Here is a 15,043-nt window from a genome sequence, read left to right as displayed (position 1 = left end):
AGAGCATACAAGAACTGATAAACATGAGCAACCTGTGTTGGGAATGTCCTTGGATCCATCCTGGGAGCTTAGATAGCAGGCACAAGGAGGTTTCCCCCCACATGCAGCTGTGGGGGGTGGAGTGAATCTGCAGGTGGGCAGAGTTTAGCCAGCCCCAGAGGCTGATCCTTAGATAGTTATGAAATATTAACCTATGCACGCATTGCATGTAACCTGGACCCTCTGACTGTAACCAATCTTGGTGGAGCACGCCTTTTGTTAGAGTGCATATAAGTCACTGTATAAAGTGGATTTGACCATCTAGCCCTATTGGTGAACAAAGAGTCATTTTCCCATAGCGCTCCACTGACTATTCCAACAATTGTTCTTGAAATGAGTGCCATTGTCTGACTCGATTCTCTCTGGAGTTCCATGTCTCCACATGATCTGTGTCTCCAAGCCAAGAATGGTGTTACGTGCAATAGCATGTGGAACTGGAAAGGTTTCCAGCCATCCGGTGCTGGCCTCTACCATTGTTAGCACATACTGCTTGCCAGAATGAGATCGAGGTGATGTAGTTAATCTGCCAGGCTTCACCATACTTGGACTTTGACCATCTCTCACCATACCACAAGGGCTTGATTCGCTTAGCCTGCTTAATAGCAGCACAAATGTCACAGTCATAGATGACTTGGATGATAGCGTCCATGGACAAGTCAATTGACCTATCGCAAGCCCACCGGTATGTTGCATCTCTGCCTTGATGTCCAGATGAATCATGGGCCCACCGAGCTAAGAGCAGTTCACCTCGGTGTTTCCAATCAAGGTCAATGTCAAGGTCAGAGTTGGTATCAACTTGAGCAATCTTAGCAGCTTGGACTGCCTGCTGGTTGTGGTGATGTTCCTCAGTAGCTCTGCTCTTAGGCACGTGTGCGTCTACATGCCACACCTTCACTGGAGTTCTCTCCATCCGTGCATCAATGTCCTGCCATAGATCAGCACACCAGATAGGCTTTCCTTTCCTCTGCCAACCATTCTTCTTCCAGTCCTTTAGCCAACCCCATAGAGCATTGGCTACCATCCATGAGTGGGTGTAGAGGTAAAGGATAGGCCAATTCTCACGTTCAGCCACATCAAGAGCAAGTTGGACAGCTTTTACCTCAGCGTACTGACTGGATTCTCCTTCGCCATCTCTCGCTTCGGTAACTCTCCTGGTTGGACTACACACTGCTGACTTCCATCTTCACTTTTTCCCAACAAGATGACAGGAACCATCTGTGAACAAAGCATAGTTCTTTTCCTGATCAGAGAGATCACTATAGGGAGGAGCTTCCTCAGCACGAGTTATTTTCTCCTCTGGAGGTCTGGAACAGTCTGTGCCTTCCAGCCAGTTGGTGTTTACCTCCACCAGACCAGGACGATCAAGATTACCCATGCTCGTTGGGTTATCAAAGCCATCCATTTAGACCAGGTTGCATCTGTGGCATGATGCGGTGATGAACCTTTGCCTTTGAACATCCAGTTTAAAACTGGCAGTCTAGGAGCTAAAAGCAACTGTGACTCAGTTCCAATCACTTCAGAAGCTGCTTTCACTCCTTCATAAGCTGCTGGTTTTTCTTTCTCTGTTGGGGTGTAATTTGTCTCTGAACCTCTGTAGCTACGACCCCAGAAACCAAGTGGATGACCACATGTCTCGTTTGGAGCTCTCTGCCAAAGGCTCCAAGTTGGACCATTGTCGCTGGCAGCTGTGTACAGAATGTTCTTAATGTCTGGACCAGACCGCACAGGTCCCAAGCCCACTGCATGGACTACTTCTCGCTTGATTTGATCAAAGGCTTCGTGTTGTTCCGGTCCCCACTTAAAATTGTTTCTTTTACGAGTCACATCATGCAGAGGTTTGACAATTTGACTGAAACCAGTGTGAGAAATATATATTTATTCCGATCAATTTGTGGCAGGAGGCCCAGGACAGGGAGTAAAGGGGGGTTTGAATGGAGCTGCACTCCTCCTTGCACAGCCATCACAAAAGCATGCACTTGGCTTAAGATAACAGCAATAAATAATTAGAAGCTAGAAAGCTTGGTGGAGGAGTGAGGCAGTTGGAAGAGACAGCCTTTGCGCATGAGCAAACAGAGGACTAGTTTGGAGTTCACGGAGCGGACACTTGAAGAAGACCCCTTACTTCATCCCTGTAGACCCCTTACTTCATCCCTGACGACCACCAGAGGGACCACCGAGTAAAAAGAGACATGCGTGGAAGAGACACCTCCCATTCTTAGAACTGATAAGCAAAACCCAACCTTTTCTTAGAATTAGTAATGAATATGTAATAGAATAGGATATAAAAAGGGAACACTAAAAACAAAAGGTGTGTGTTAGGGCAGAGCAGAGCCTCCCTGCGCACCCAGGCCTGTACATTGCTTGATTCCTGCGACTCTATTAAAGCCTTAAATTGCATGAACGCTAGTTTATGCCTGGTACTTATAACAACTTGGGGGCTCGTCCAGGATATCACTAGACCCTGGAGGTTCACCTAGGGAGGGGTGCTCCCACCTCTTGGTGGCTCCCTGGGGAGGGCCGGTCGGGGCTGGTGGTACCCTGAACCCAGCCAGAATCAACCAATATATTTTTTTTTGAGCTCCCTGATGAGGCTGCAGCCGCTTTTATAGACTCTTAATTCTGTGCGCACAGACCTGAGCGAATATGACAGAGTCGTGAGTATTGCGGAAGCCGTTCGGTTGGGTGGGATTCGATTGCCTGGTGTGAAAGAGTGTGTTTGAGACAGAGTCTGACTCCGAAGCGAGTGCGGAGGTCTGATAAGCCGCGGTTCCAAACTCCCGCGAGGGATTTGGCCGGTAAAGGATCGAAGCGATTCCTATAGGATTCGTGGGTGGGTTAAAAGAGGGTCGTTTAACCCCCTGCAAGACACTCTTTTAGGCAGTCAGGAAAAGATGGGTCAAACTAAGTCGAGGACCTGAGACCCTAACAAAGGGAGTGAAACAAAGTTACCAGATATTCCCCCAGAAAGACCGTTGGGATTAATGATTGAATATTGGAATGATAGGGGCCCCAGAAAGGGAAAAACAAATTTGAAATTAGTCCATTATTGTATGAGGATATGGCCAAAGAAACCAATACGGCCACATGTGTATTGGCCTATGTTTGGATCTTTTGAGGACTGGGTTTGTCAAGCCCTAATAGAATATGTGGGCAACAAAAAAATGTGTAAGCCCGGAGGAGGGTGAATATGCTGAGCTCTGGGAACTATCAGCAGAAAGAAAAGTTACAGCACTGTATGCTCTAACAGCAGAAGGAGGAGGGAGGGAGAAAAGGGAGGAATGGGAGCCCTTAGATAACTTACCATCTGCCTCAGCTCCCCCTCTCCCCCTCTCCGCCGCTGCTGCCTCAGCCCCCCCTCTCCCCCTCACCGCCGCTACTGCCTCAGCCCCCCCTCTCCCCCTCGCTGCCGCTGCTGCTTCAGCCCCCGTGCTGCTTCTGCAGGATAATCAACCCCCAGCTACCAGAACGAGGAGCAGGACAAGGGAGAATGCAGGGGCTGACCTGTATCCCCTAAGGGAAGTCACTTTAGGGGGCAATCAAGGAGGGATAGGATTCGTGGCTGTACCATTGAACACAACTGATGTAAGAAATTTTAAGAAGGAAATGTGAACATTACTGGATGATCCCTTAGGAGTGGCTGAGAGACTAGACCAATTTTTAGGTGACAGCACATATACGTGGGAGAAAATACAGTCAATTTTGGGTATCCTATTTACTGTTGAAGAAAGGGGAATGATCAGACAAGCTGGAATGAGAATATGGGAACACCAGAATCAGAATGCCCCCCCCCCGGAGATCAGAAATGGCCAAATGTGGATCCCCATTGGGATCATCAGCAACCCCTTGGAAGGCAGAATATGAGAGACCTAAGAACCCTAATAATGCAAGGAATAAAAGAAGCAGTCCCTCTAGGACAGAATATAAACAAGGCCTTTGAGGAAGAACAAGGAAAAGATGAATCCCCCACATTATGGATGGAAAGGCTGAGGAAGAGTTTACAAATGTACTCAGGAATAGATCCTAATTCAGCGGCAGGGGTTACTCTCCTAAGGACACAATTTGTGGCTAAAGCCTGGGAAGACATTAGAAGGAGACTTGAAAAATTGGAAAACTGGCCTGGCAGGAGAGGAGATTAGAAGAATTACTTAGAGAAGCCCAGAAAGTGTATGTCCGAAGGGATGAAGAAAAACAGAAAACAAAAGCTAAGATCCTTGTAGCAGCAGTAAGGGAGAGTCAGAAAGTACAAGCTACAACTAAAGAATTAAAAGGGATGGGGCCCAAGAGGCCTCTGGAGAATCAGGGTGCCAAAGAAAGAGAACCTCCTGTGTGTTATTATTGCAATAAGAAGGGACATATCCAAAAATATTGCCGTAAAAGGACACAGGATGAGAAATTATTTAAGGAAGACTAGGGGAGTCAGGGGTATATCTTTTGGGGACCCCACCATCTACTGAGCCCTTGATAAAATTATTAATAGGTCCCCATAAGGAGGAAGTAGAATTTTTAGTGGACACAGGAGCTGAGAGAACCACTATTAAAAAACTCCCAACAGGAGTACAAAAAGGGAAGAATCACACAATGGTTATAGGAGCTAAAGGAGAACCATTTAAAGTACCTGTTTTAAAGGAAGTAGAAATAGAAGCAGAGGATAAAATTTGTCTAAACGATTTGTTATTATTGCCGGAGGCAGAGCATAACCTACTAGGACGAGATTTAATCTTGAAACTAAAACTGTGAATTCAGAGTGAGGGAAATAAATTACAGGTGAGGATGTACACCTTAACGCAAAGGCATGAAGAAAATATAAACCGGTCCGTGTGGTATGATGGTCAGGAGATGGGGAAAATAGAAATGGATCCCATCGAGATACATATAAGGGATTCTCAATGTCCAATCAGAATAAAACAATATCCAATTTCTCAGGAGGGACGTAAAGGACTCAAACCAATTGTAGACAGATTGTTACAACAGGGGCTCTTGGAACCTTGTATGTCCCCACATAATACACCCATCTCACCAGTTAAGAAGCCAGATGGCTCCTTTAGGATGGTACAGGATCTCAGAGCAGTAAATCAGAGAACAGTCACTAAATTCCCTGTGGTAGCAAACCCTCATACCCTACTAAACAATTTACCTCCAGAATTTCAGTGGTACAGTGTAATAGACCTAAAGGCTGCCTTCTGGGCTTGCCCACTAAAGGAAGAATCACGGGATTACTTTGCCTTTGATTGGGAAGATCCAGAGACAGGGAGAAGGCAACAGTTAAGGTGGACAGTATTACCTCAGGGATTTACAGAATCCCCCAACTTATTTGGTCAGACATTGGAGAAGCTATTAGAACAGCTGGTGTTTCCAGAAGGGATAAAATTGCTGCAGTATGTGGATGACTTATTGATAGCAGGAAAAACTGAAGAGGTAGTCCGAGAAGCCACCATACAGACTCTAAATTTTTTAGGAGCAAAAGGACTTAAGGTATCAAAACCAAAGCTACAATTTGTGGAACAAGAAGTAAAGTATTTAGGACACTGGTTGAGCAAAGGGGAAAAGAAACTAGACCCCGAAAGAATATCTGGGATCTTGGGGGTGAAGACTCCAGAAAATAAGAAGGAAGTCAGACAGTTATTGGGACTTCTTGGATATTGTAGGCAATGGATAGAAGGATATAGCGAAAGGGTAAAATTTCTATATGAAAAACTCACAGATGAACATCCCAGGTGGACTCAGGAAGATGAGCAGAGGTTGAGCGACCTTAAAAATATTTTATTGCAAGCCCCCGTTTTGAGCTTACCAGATTTGGGAAGGCCTTTTTATTTGTTTATAAATATTTCAAACCAAACAGCTTATGGGGTACTGGCTCAAGATTAGGCAGGGAGTAAGAAACCAGTGGCATATTGTTCAAAATTATTGGACCCGGTAAGCAGAGGATGGCCAGCTTGCCTTCAAGCCTTGGTGGCCACAGCTTTATTAATTGGGGAAGCAAGAAGAATAACCTTACATGCTCAATTGACAGTTTACACCCCCCCACAATGTGAGGGGAGTGTTACAACAGAAAGCAGAGAGATGGCTCACGGACAGACATTAATGGGGAGTTAGAGCCAGTGGAATCAGGGTCCCTAAATCCGTCATGGTCAGCTCAGGCCTGTGAGTTGTACGCCCTTTACAGGGCTCTTAAATTATTAAAGGACAAAACAGGAACCATCTACACAGACTCTAAATATGCCTATGGAGTGGGAAAATATGGGAAGAAAGAGGACTCATAAATACCCAAGGGAAAGGATTGATCCATCAAGAATTGATAACCCTGATATTAAAGGAATTAAGGGGACCAAAGGATATTGCTGTAGTACATATAAAGGGACACCAGCAAGGATTTGATTTACGAGTTTGGGGAAACAACGGGGCTGATATAGAGGCCCAAAAGGCTGCAGTTCAAGGTGAAGGCAGCCCTTGTGAGACCTATACACTTCACCAAGAACAGGAAATTAACACATTTATGGAAAAAAAGTTTTCAGGGGAAGAGGAGGATAAGATCAAGAAGATAGGAGCGGAGTTTAAAGATGGGAAGTGGCAGTTCCCAGACAGGAGGGAGATTTTGCCCAAGGCATGCAGCCGACAAATTCTTCAAAGACTGCATAATCAGACTCACTGGGGAACCAAAGCATTAGGAGACCAGTTCCTGAAACAGCATGGGTGTATAGGGATATACGATATAGCGAAACAGATCACACAAGGATGTCTAACCTCTAAAAGGGTAAACAAGGCAGTATTTAAGCAAAAAGCTCGGGGAGGGAGAAAAACAGCATATCGACCATTTGAACGAGTGCAAATACATTTTACAGAATTACCTAAGGCAGTGTCCTGGAGTCCTGTACCCCTAAATGCCTCTCCTGCCCGGACTTCGGGGGGAAAGGGGAAAAGCTGCCTGTTTTCCCTCCCCCCTCGCCTGCCTTGCAGCAGTGAAGGGGGGGATGACTGCCCCGTGAGTTCCCGCGCTGGAGCCGGGCTGGGATTGGCCGTGCGCTTTCGCGCCTAAGGTGTGGTAACTCTGCCCTTTGTCTAGCGAAGGTTATAAATATTGGGGGTCTTCTCGCCTTTGGGGCTCCCGCTTTGGAGTTTGCCTATGCCTGGACGTATGTGTCTGCCTGAGCTCACACACCCCCTCTCGGCTGGACTGCAGAGACCTTCAGGAATTCGCTTTCCTATTGACACCTTTGTGTGCCTAACGACCCTTAACGACCCTTAACGATTCACCTGCAGCTGCTGGAAAAGAGGAAGACAGACCGCACGAGTCAGCCTGAGTGAGTTATTTGGCTTAGCTTAATTTAGTAAGAAACCGCTATTAATTAATAGCTGAGGCCTTTTCCAACTTCTGACTTCCAATATAGTCAGATTATTGATGGTATCCTTGTAGGTTAATTCTCATGCAACTGAATCTGCTTATTAAACTAAATTAATCTTTGTATATATAGTTGTGGGGGCGGGTTTTTGGGAAAATAAAAAATAACTATTTTTGATAAATTCCTGACTTGGCCACGTATTAATTCCTGCTCTCCACAACAGGCAGGAAGGATAAAATATGTATTAGTCATAGTAGATCACCTAACCCAATGGGTGGAAGTTTACCCAGTGAGCAGAGCAACTGCACATATGGTGGTAAAGGTATTATTGGAAAATATAATACCAAGGTATGGGGTAGTGGAACACATAGATTCAGATCAAGGGACACATTTCACTTCAAAAATAATTAGGAAACTATCAGAAATCTTAGGTATTTCATGGGAATATCACACTCCATGGCACCCCCAGAGTTCAGGGAAAGTTGAACGAATGAATCAAACACTAAAACAACAATTAGCAAAATTAATGTTGGAAACTCAATTATCATGGATTAAATGTCTACCTATAGCATTGTTAAACCTAAGGACAAAGCCGCATAGTAGCACAGGACTTTCCCCCTACGAAATGCTATACGGAATGCCGTATTCGGCCAGGATGCCCATGGATAACAAACTGATAGAGGATAAGAACATCCAGAAGTATGTCATAGAAATCTCTAAAAGGCAACAAGAATTACGGGAGATGGGGATGCTGGATCAAACTCCACCTCTGGGGTTTGCAATCCATAAAATTAAACCTGGTGATAAGGTACTGATAAAGACTTGGGAAGAAGAAACTTTGTTACCCATGTGGGAAGGCCCTTTTCTTGTGTTGCTCACCACAGAAACGGCCATCAGAACAGCGGAAAGAGGGTGGACGCGTGCCTTACGAGTGAAAGGACCTGTCAAAGAGTGGCAAGTGACTTCGGACCCAGGAGAAACAAAAGTGACACTAAGGAGGCAATAAGATAAGCACTGGTGGAATTTCTAAACACTTATCACTCCTAGGGGACTAATTGGACTAATTGGGACTTCAGAACCAATACTCAAAACTGACAAAAGGTGTTGAAATTGTTAAAAACAAGAGGGATTGTTTAGTGGGGAAAATTGGGGGATTTTGTTTTGTTTAGGTTTTTGTGTAGTTTGTCTGGGTTTGTTGTTTGGTTGGTTAAAGAATTTTTATTTTAATTTGAGACACATATTTGGGTTAAGCCTCTTGGCCCTGGGACAAGCCCAGAACTGCAGTGACTGTACCACTGCAACTCAGAGGGGAAAAATAGTGTCTCAAACATTGGTATACCATACAATTTATGAGTGTAAAGGTCAGAAGTTAGATCCCTGTTATCACAACCAAACAGAATATGCCAGATGTAATGAGGAGGGAAAAATCACTTGTTATGATCCAAAGGAAGTACCCTATCTATGGTGGGTAGAAATAAGGGCAAATGATGGGAAAGGGAAATTGTTAGGAAGAAGCCAAATGACCACCAACCGCAGTCAACCCCTGTGGGTAACTTTTGATGCTTGCCAGGCTACTGACAACGATGGTGCTTCAACTTGTGGGAATATGGGGTGGAGACGTTATTATACTAGGCAAGAAAAATATATTTGCCTAGAGGATCCTGGCCAATGCTGCCAGTATCGTAATTCACCTGTATATGTAGTGGAAGCACCTTGGGTGTCAGCTCAGGAAAGAGCCCAGTACTGTTGTGGGGAGACATGGTGGAATTGTGTGTGTTGGGCCACCTGGAAGAAGGGACCAAATTCGTGTGTAGGCCTAAGAGCAGAAGTAAAAAGGGGCATCTCATCAGCAAATTGCACTGCTGAAACCTGTGATCCAGTGAATCTAACAATATATGACATAGAAAAATGGGAAAAAGCAAAGTACACAAGATATGGAGTCAGGATTGCAGGAAAGGGGTCAGACCCAGGGGTGATGCTTGATGTAAAAGTCCTACAAAAGGGTAGAGAAGGGAAATCACATTTAGTATTTCATTCATTTTATCATGAGATGGAATCAGGAGTTAAGTATGAAATTCCAACAGTTGCTAAAAACCTTTTTGTAAATTTGGCTGAGAATATTGCAAAATCATTGAATGTAACCAATTGTTATGTCTGTGGAGGTACCAATCAAGGAGATTGATGGCCCTGGGAATCAATGGAAGCAAACATCTCTGATCCCAACACCTGGAAAGTGGAGAGAGGTCACAGAAAGCAGCAGTGGGTCCTACAAACCAGTATAATTGGAAGGAGTTGTTGGCAAAGACTGGATGATGGTCAATTTGTAGGGAATTTGGAATGTGAAGGCGGTTATGAGTGGAATGAAACTAAAAATACATGGGAAAGATGGGGCACTCCTTTGGAAATGCCATTCCAATTGAGAAACTGGACTAATGGTAGCACAATCATAAATGGGTGGCCAGCCCCGAGTGCATATTATTGGATATGTAGGAGAGTAGCATATGCTCACTTACCAAAAAATTGGGTAGGATCATGTGTATTGGGAACAATTAGACCCAGCTTCTTCCAGTTGCCTATCTCCAAGGGAGAGAGGTTAGGCGTACAGCTGTACACTGAGACTGATGAGTTAAGAAGGGCCAGAAGGGATCTCCAAGTAGGAAATTGGAAAGACAAGGAGTGGCCTCCCGAAAGAATTATTGCCTATTATGAGCCTGCAACATGGGCAGAAGATGGATCTTGGGGTTATCGAACTTCAATATATATGCTTAATAGGATAATTAGATTGCAAGCAGTAGTAGAACTAATTGTAAACAAAACTGGAGATGCCTTGAACCTAGTAGCGAAGCAAAATACTCAAATGAGAACTGCTATATATCAAAATAGATTAGCATTAGACTATTTACTAGCTCATGAAGGGGGTGTGTGTGGGAAATTCAACCTAACCAACTGCTGCCTGGAAATAGATGATGAAGGAAATGCTGTTAACCAACTGGTAGAAGAAAATTGCTCACGTTCTGGTACAAACCTGGAATGGGGTAAACTTAGGGAATTGGTGGAATAACTTGGGAGTAAGTGATTGGTTTACTAAACTGGCTTTGGTGGGAGGGGGAGTGTTGATTGTGGTATTAATTGTACCCTGTCTCATTCCATGTTTTGTAAGACTGATCATGATGGTTGTGCAGGGGATGCAAGTAACCATTTGTTGCGGAGGGCAGGATTAATTCGTGGCCGAGTCGAGAATTTATCAAAAATAGATATTTTTTATTTTTCCAAAAACCCACCCCCACAACTATATATACAAAGATTAATTTCGTTTAATAAACAGGTTGAGTTGCATGAGAATTAATCTACAGGGATACCATCAATAATCTGACTATATATTTGAAGTCAGAATTTTGGAAAAGGACTCAGCTATTAATTAATAGCGGTTTCTTACTAAATTAAGCTAAGCCAAATAACTCACTCAGGCTGGCTCGTGCGGTCTGTCTTCCTCCTCCAGCGGCTGCAGGAGTCGTTAAGGGTCGTTAAGGGTCGTTAGGCAGACAAAGGTGTGCCTAACAGGAAAGTGAATCCTTTGGTCTCTCTGCAGTCCAGGCACAGGGGAGTGAACGAACTCAGGCAGAGACATACATCCAAGCACAGGCAAAATCCAAAGCGGGAACCCCAAAGGCGGGAAGACCCCTAATATTTATAACCTTGGCTAGACAAAGGGCAGAGTTACCACACCTTAGGCGCGAAAGCGCACGGCCAATCCCAGCCTGGCTCCAGCGCGGGAACTCACGGGGTAGTCGCCCCCTTCACGGGGCAGTCCCCGCCCCCTTCACGGCTGCAGGGCAGGCGAGGGGGGGGGAAACCAGGCGGCTTTTCCCCTTTCCCCCCGAAGTCCGGGCAGGAGAGGAATTTAGGGGTACAGGACTCCAGGACATCCCACCCCGGTGGTAATGAGCATCTTTGTCTAAAACTTGAGTGACAGGTGATCCCCCTTCAATTTAGGAACCTATTAATATATATATATAGCTTAGCCTTTTCCAATATTAACAATATATAACACATTAATCGCCCCAACAATATTTAACAATACTTAACAAGGCTTAACAATAGCCCAAACAGTATTAACAAAGCTACACAGTCAATTTGAAGATTGCTCTGTTCCTGGTAGAGCAACCAAGTTCATGGCAGAGCCTTAGATGGTCTGAGTCCATGGCTGGAGGTCACAGTCCGTGGGTCCGGATGCCATCATCCACTGGCCACCCTGGTGATATGACTCCATCTCTCGTGTAGCTGGCTCTCCCTTTCCCAGGTGCTGGTCAGGTGGTCAGGAACTGGTCCTCTGCCTCGACCTTAACCTGTAAGGAGACAAAACCTGCCTCGGCCTATAAAGGCCAGGCTTAGCAATTAATAGTTGGGGACGATCCACCGTGTACTGATCCGGTGGCCTTTTCCATTTGCATCTAGGGCTTCCCAGGCATATAAGCCTCTGGGTTTACCCCGTGTCATTGGCACTACCCCTATAGGTTGGCCTTTTGTACTGGGGCAGGTGGTCAGTGACCACGTGGCTCACCTAGGCAGCAGGTCTTTATTCTGGGGGCTTCTGTAGCTCTCCCCGTGACTGCTGACCATTAAAAGCTGCCGAGCCACTATTACACTAATTCAGTGTTTTGCCTCCCATGTGGGAGACGAGAAAGGGTTAACCTTTCTGTCTGGGGACGAGCTGCAGTTCCCAGCGGGGGGGCTGCCACTTCTGGGCGAGCCGCTGCCGCTGGCCCTGGGCTTTTCGCGGCTGCCTCTGGATTTTGCAGCCGATTTCTGAAGGCACCGCGCTAGATCCTTCAGCTGCCAGTCTGCCAGCTGCTTTAAGACAGTCTTTGGTACCCCTAAAGTCAGGGGTTGTCTATACCAGCTGTTCTTTTCTCTGGGTCTCCAGTCACTCTGTTGGTCTCTGCTCCTTCCCCTCGGGGAGAAGCCTGCAAGACCCGTCTCCCTGGGGGGGCAGTCCTGCACTGGCCGGACCTGCCTGCGCAGAGTCCTGGGATTTTCTGGGGGAGAAGCACGAGACTGTCTCTCCCCAGCCCCTTTTCCTTCAGGAGACCCAAACCCCAACTGCAGCCCGTGGGCATTCAAGTCAGTTAACAGTTCAGCCCAAGTCATTACATGCTCTGTAGCATCATCGTTCTCTGCATTTTTTCCAAGCACACGTTCAATTTTTTCAACATTCTTCATTACTTGGATTTGCAGAGTTGCTGGCAAACCCTTCATAATAGGGTGCAGTCTCTCCGGGTCCACAGGGGCATAAAACGGGCAATCGTAATGTCCCTTATCATAGATAGCCTGGACACAGGCAAGTCTGCGGAGAGCAGTGATGAGCTCAGAGGAGCTGGTGACTCTTAGTTCCGTCGGCTCCCCCCGGTAGGCTGGGCGGACACTGCTTGCCCAGTACGCTATCCGGGCGGTGAGGCTGTGTGTCCCCTCGGGTTCACGTGTCAGGAACACATCGTCCCCCCAGTCTCCAGCCGCTTCCTGCGAGTCTAGAAGGACTCGGTCCCCACCGGCTCGGGACACTCGATACACATAGTCAGCGACTGAGTCCCCAGGATCTCTCGCATATTTGACTTGTAAGTCACTGAGCTGTGCGTCTGTGAACTGTTTTTTGATCACGGTGGTCCCTGCACCGCCTTTCCTGCCCTTCACGGACTCAGTCCTTATCACAGGCAGCACGTGCTTGTGCACCATGGCGCCCTCCTCACCGGAGCTCTCTTCGCCGCCAGCCACGGGGAAGTCCGGTCGGGACCTGCGCTTTCTGCGTGGCTTTGAGGCTTTCTGCCGCGCAGAGGCATGTGCAGAGGAATTCTCTGAGTCTCTAGCAGAGTCTTTTGTGCCTGGTTTCGGGGAACTCCTCTCCCCCGAAGAGCCCCTCGGGGCATTCTCTGCCTTTCTCCCCGATTCCCGCGAATCACTCCATTCAAATTCAGACACGGAGACCGAAGAGGTAGTGTCTGCAGGCGTTACAAGCCTTTCTTTCATCTGGGCAGTCAGTGCCGCGGTCAGGCTCTTTGTCTGCGCCAGCATGCTTTCCCAGATACTTTGGCTCTTAGCTTTTTCTGCTAATAAATCCTTTTCCAAGGCCTGAAATCTTTTTTCATAATTTTCAAATTCGGCCAGAGTCTGGGTCACGACTGACCCCAGAACAACAGAGAAATGCTCCGTTGGAGACTCTGTAATCACAGGGTCTGAGCGCTCAGCTAATTTCTCCAGGATTTTCTCCGGATTTTTACAATTTTTCTGAGCCCAAATTAAATCAAGACCTGTGATTAGGCATCCCTTTTCTTGTAGAAATTCTATGATTGAACTACCCAGCATACACTGCGCCATAATGTTGCGGAGGGCAGGATTAATTCGTGGCCGAGTCGAGAATTTATCAAAAATAGATATTTTTTATTTTTCCAAAAACCCGCCCCCACAACTATATATACAAAGATTAATTTCGTTTGATAAACAGGTTGAGTTGCATGAGAATTAATCTACAGGGATACCATCAATAATCTGACTATATATTTGAAGTCAGAATTTTGGAAAAGGACTCAGCTATTAATTAATAGCGGTTTCATACTAAATTAAGCTAAGCCAAATAACTCACTCAGGCTGGCTCGTGTGCCTAACAGGAAAGTGAATCCTTTGGTCTCTCTGCAGTCCAGGCACAGGGGAGTGAACGAACTCAGGCAGAGACATACGTCCAAGCACAGGCAAAATCCAAAGCGGGAACCCCAAAGGCGGGAAGACCCCTAATATTTATAACCTTGGCTAGACAAAGGGCAGAGTTACCACACCTTAGGCGCGAAAGCGCATGGCCAATCCCAGCCTGGCTCCAGCGCGGGAACTCAAGGGGGCAGTCGCCCCCTTCACGGGGCAATCCCCGCCCCCTTCACGGCTGCAGGGCAGGCGAGGGGGGGGGAAACCAGGCGGCTTTTCCCCTTTCCCCCCCGAAGTCCGGGCAGGAGAGGAATTTAGGGGTACAGGACTCCAGGACACCATTGTACCCGATAACCCAGAAGAGAGAACCAAACCCCAACCTATAATGATTATTGAGGCAACAAAAGAAAGGATAAAAGATAGAGAGTTAAATTCTCTAGAGAAAGTAATTGCCCGATTTGAAACTAAGACACGAATCAATCTGATCAAAAAGCAAATGGGGGATTGTGAGAAATATATATTTGATCCGATCAATTTGTGGCAGGAGGCCCAGGACAGGGAGGAAGGGGGGGTTTGAATGGAGCTGCACTCCTCCTTGCACAGCCATCACAAAAGCATACACTTGGCTTAAGATAACAGCAATAAATAATTAGAAGCTAGAAAGCTTGGTGGAGGAGTGAGGCAGGTGGAAGAGACAGCCTTTGCACATGAGCAAACAGAGGACTAGTTTGGAGTTCATGGAGCGGACACTTGAAGAAGACCCCTTACTTCATCCCTGAAGACCACCAGAGGGACCACCGAGTAAAAAGAGACATGCGTGGAAGAGACATCTCCCATTCTTAGAACTGATAAGCAAAACCCAACCTTTTCTTAGAATTAGTAATGAATATGTAATAGAATAGGATATAAAAAGGGAACGCTAAAAACAAAAGGTGTGCGTTAGGGCAGAGCAGAGCCTCCCTGTGCACCCAGGCCTGTAC

The 15,043-nt window shown here is 46.3% G+C and overlaps 1 protein-coding gene across 1 annotated transcript; it reads left to right on the top strand.

Annotated features, from left to right (window-relative positions):
- The first annotated feature begins 9,573 nt into the window (after positions 1–9,573).
- LOC135173783 (endogenous retrovirus group 3 member 1 Env polyprotein-like) lies at positions 9,574–10,597 on the top strand. Its single transcript, XM_064140929.1, is given in 2 exon segments — positions 9,574–10,370; positions 10,372–10,597. Coding segments are annotated over 2 exon segments (1,023 nt in total).
- The last annotated feature ends 4,446 nt before the right edge of the window (positions 10,598–15,043 follow it).

Source organism: Pogoniulus pusillus, assembly GCF_015220805.1.
Source record: "Pogoniulus pusillus isolate bPogPus1 chromosome W unlocalized genomic scaffold, bPogPus1.pri SUPER_W_unloc_1, whole genome shotgun sequence".
Classification (NCBI taxonomy): Eukaryota; Metazoa; Chordata; class Aves; order Piciformes; family Lybiidae; genus Pogoniulus; species Pogoniulus pusillus.
Note: the sequence above shows the minus strand (reverse complement) of the source record. Positions and strands in the feature narration are given on the sequence as shown.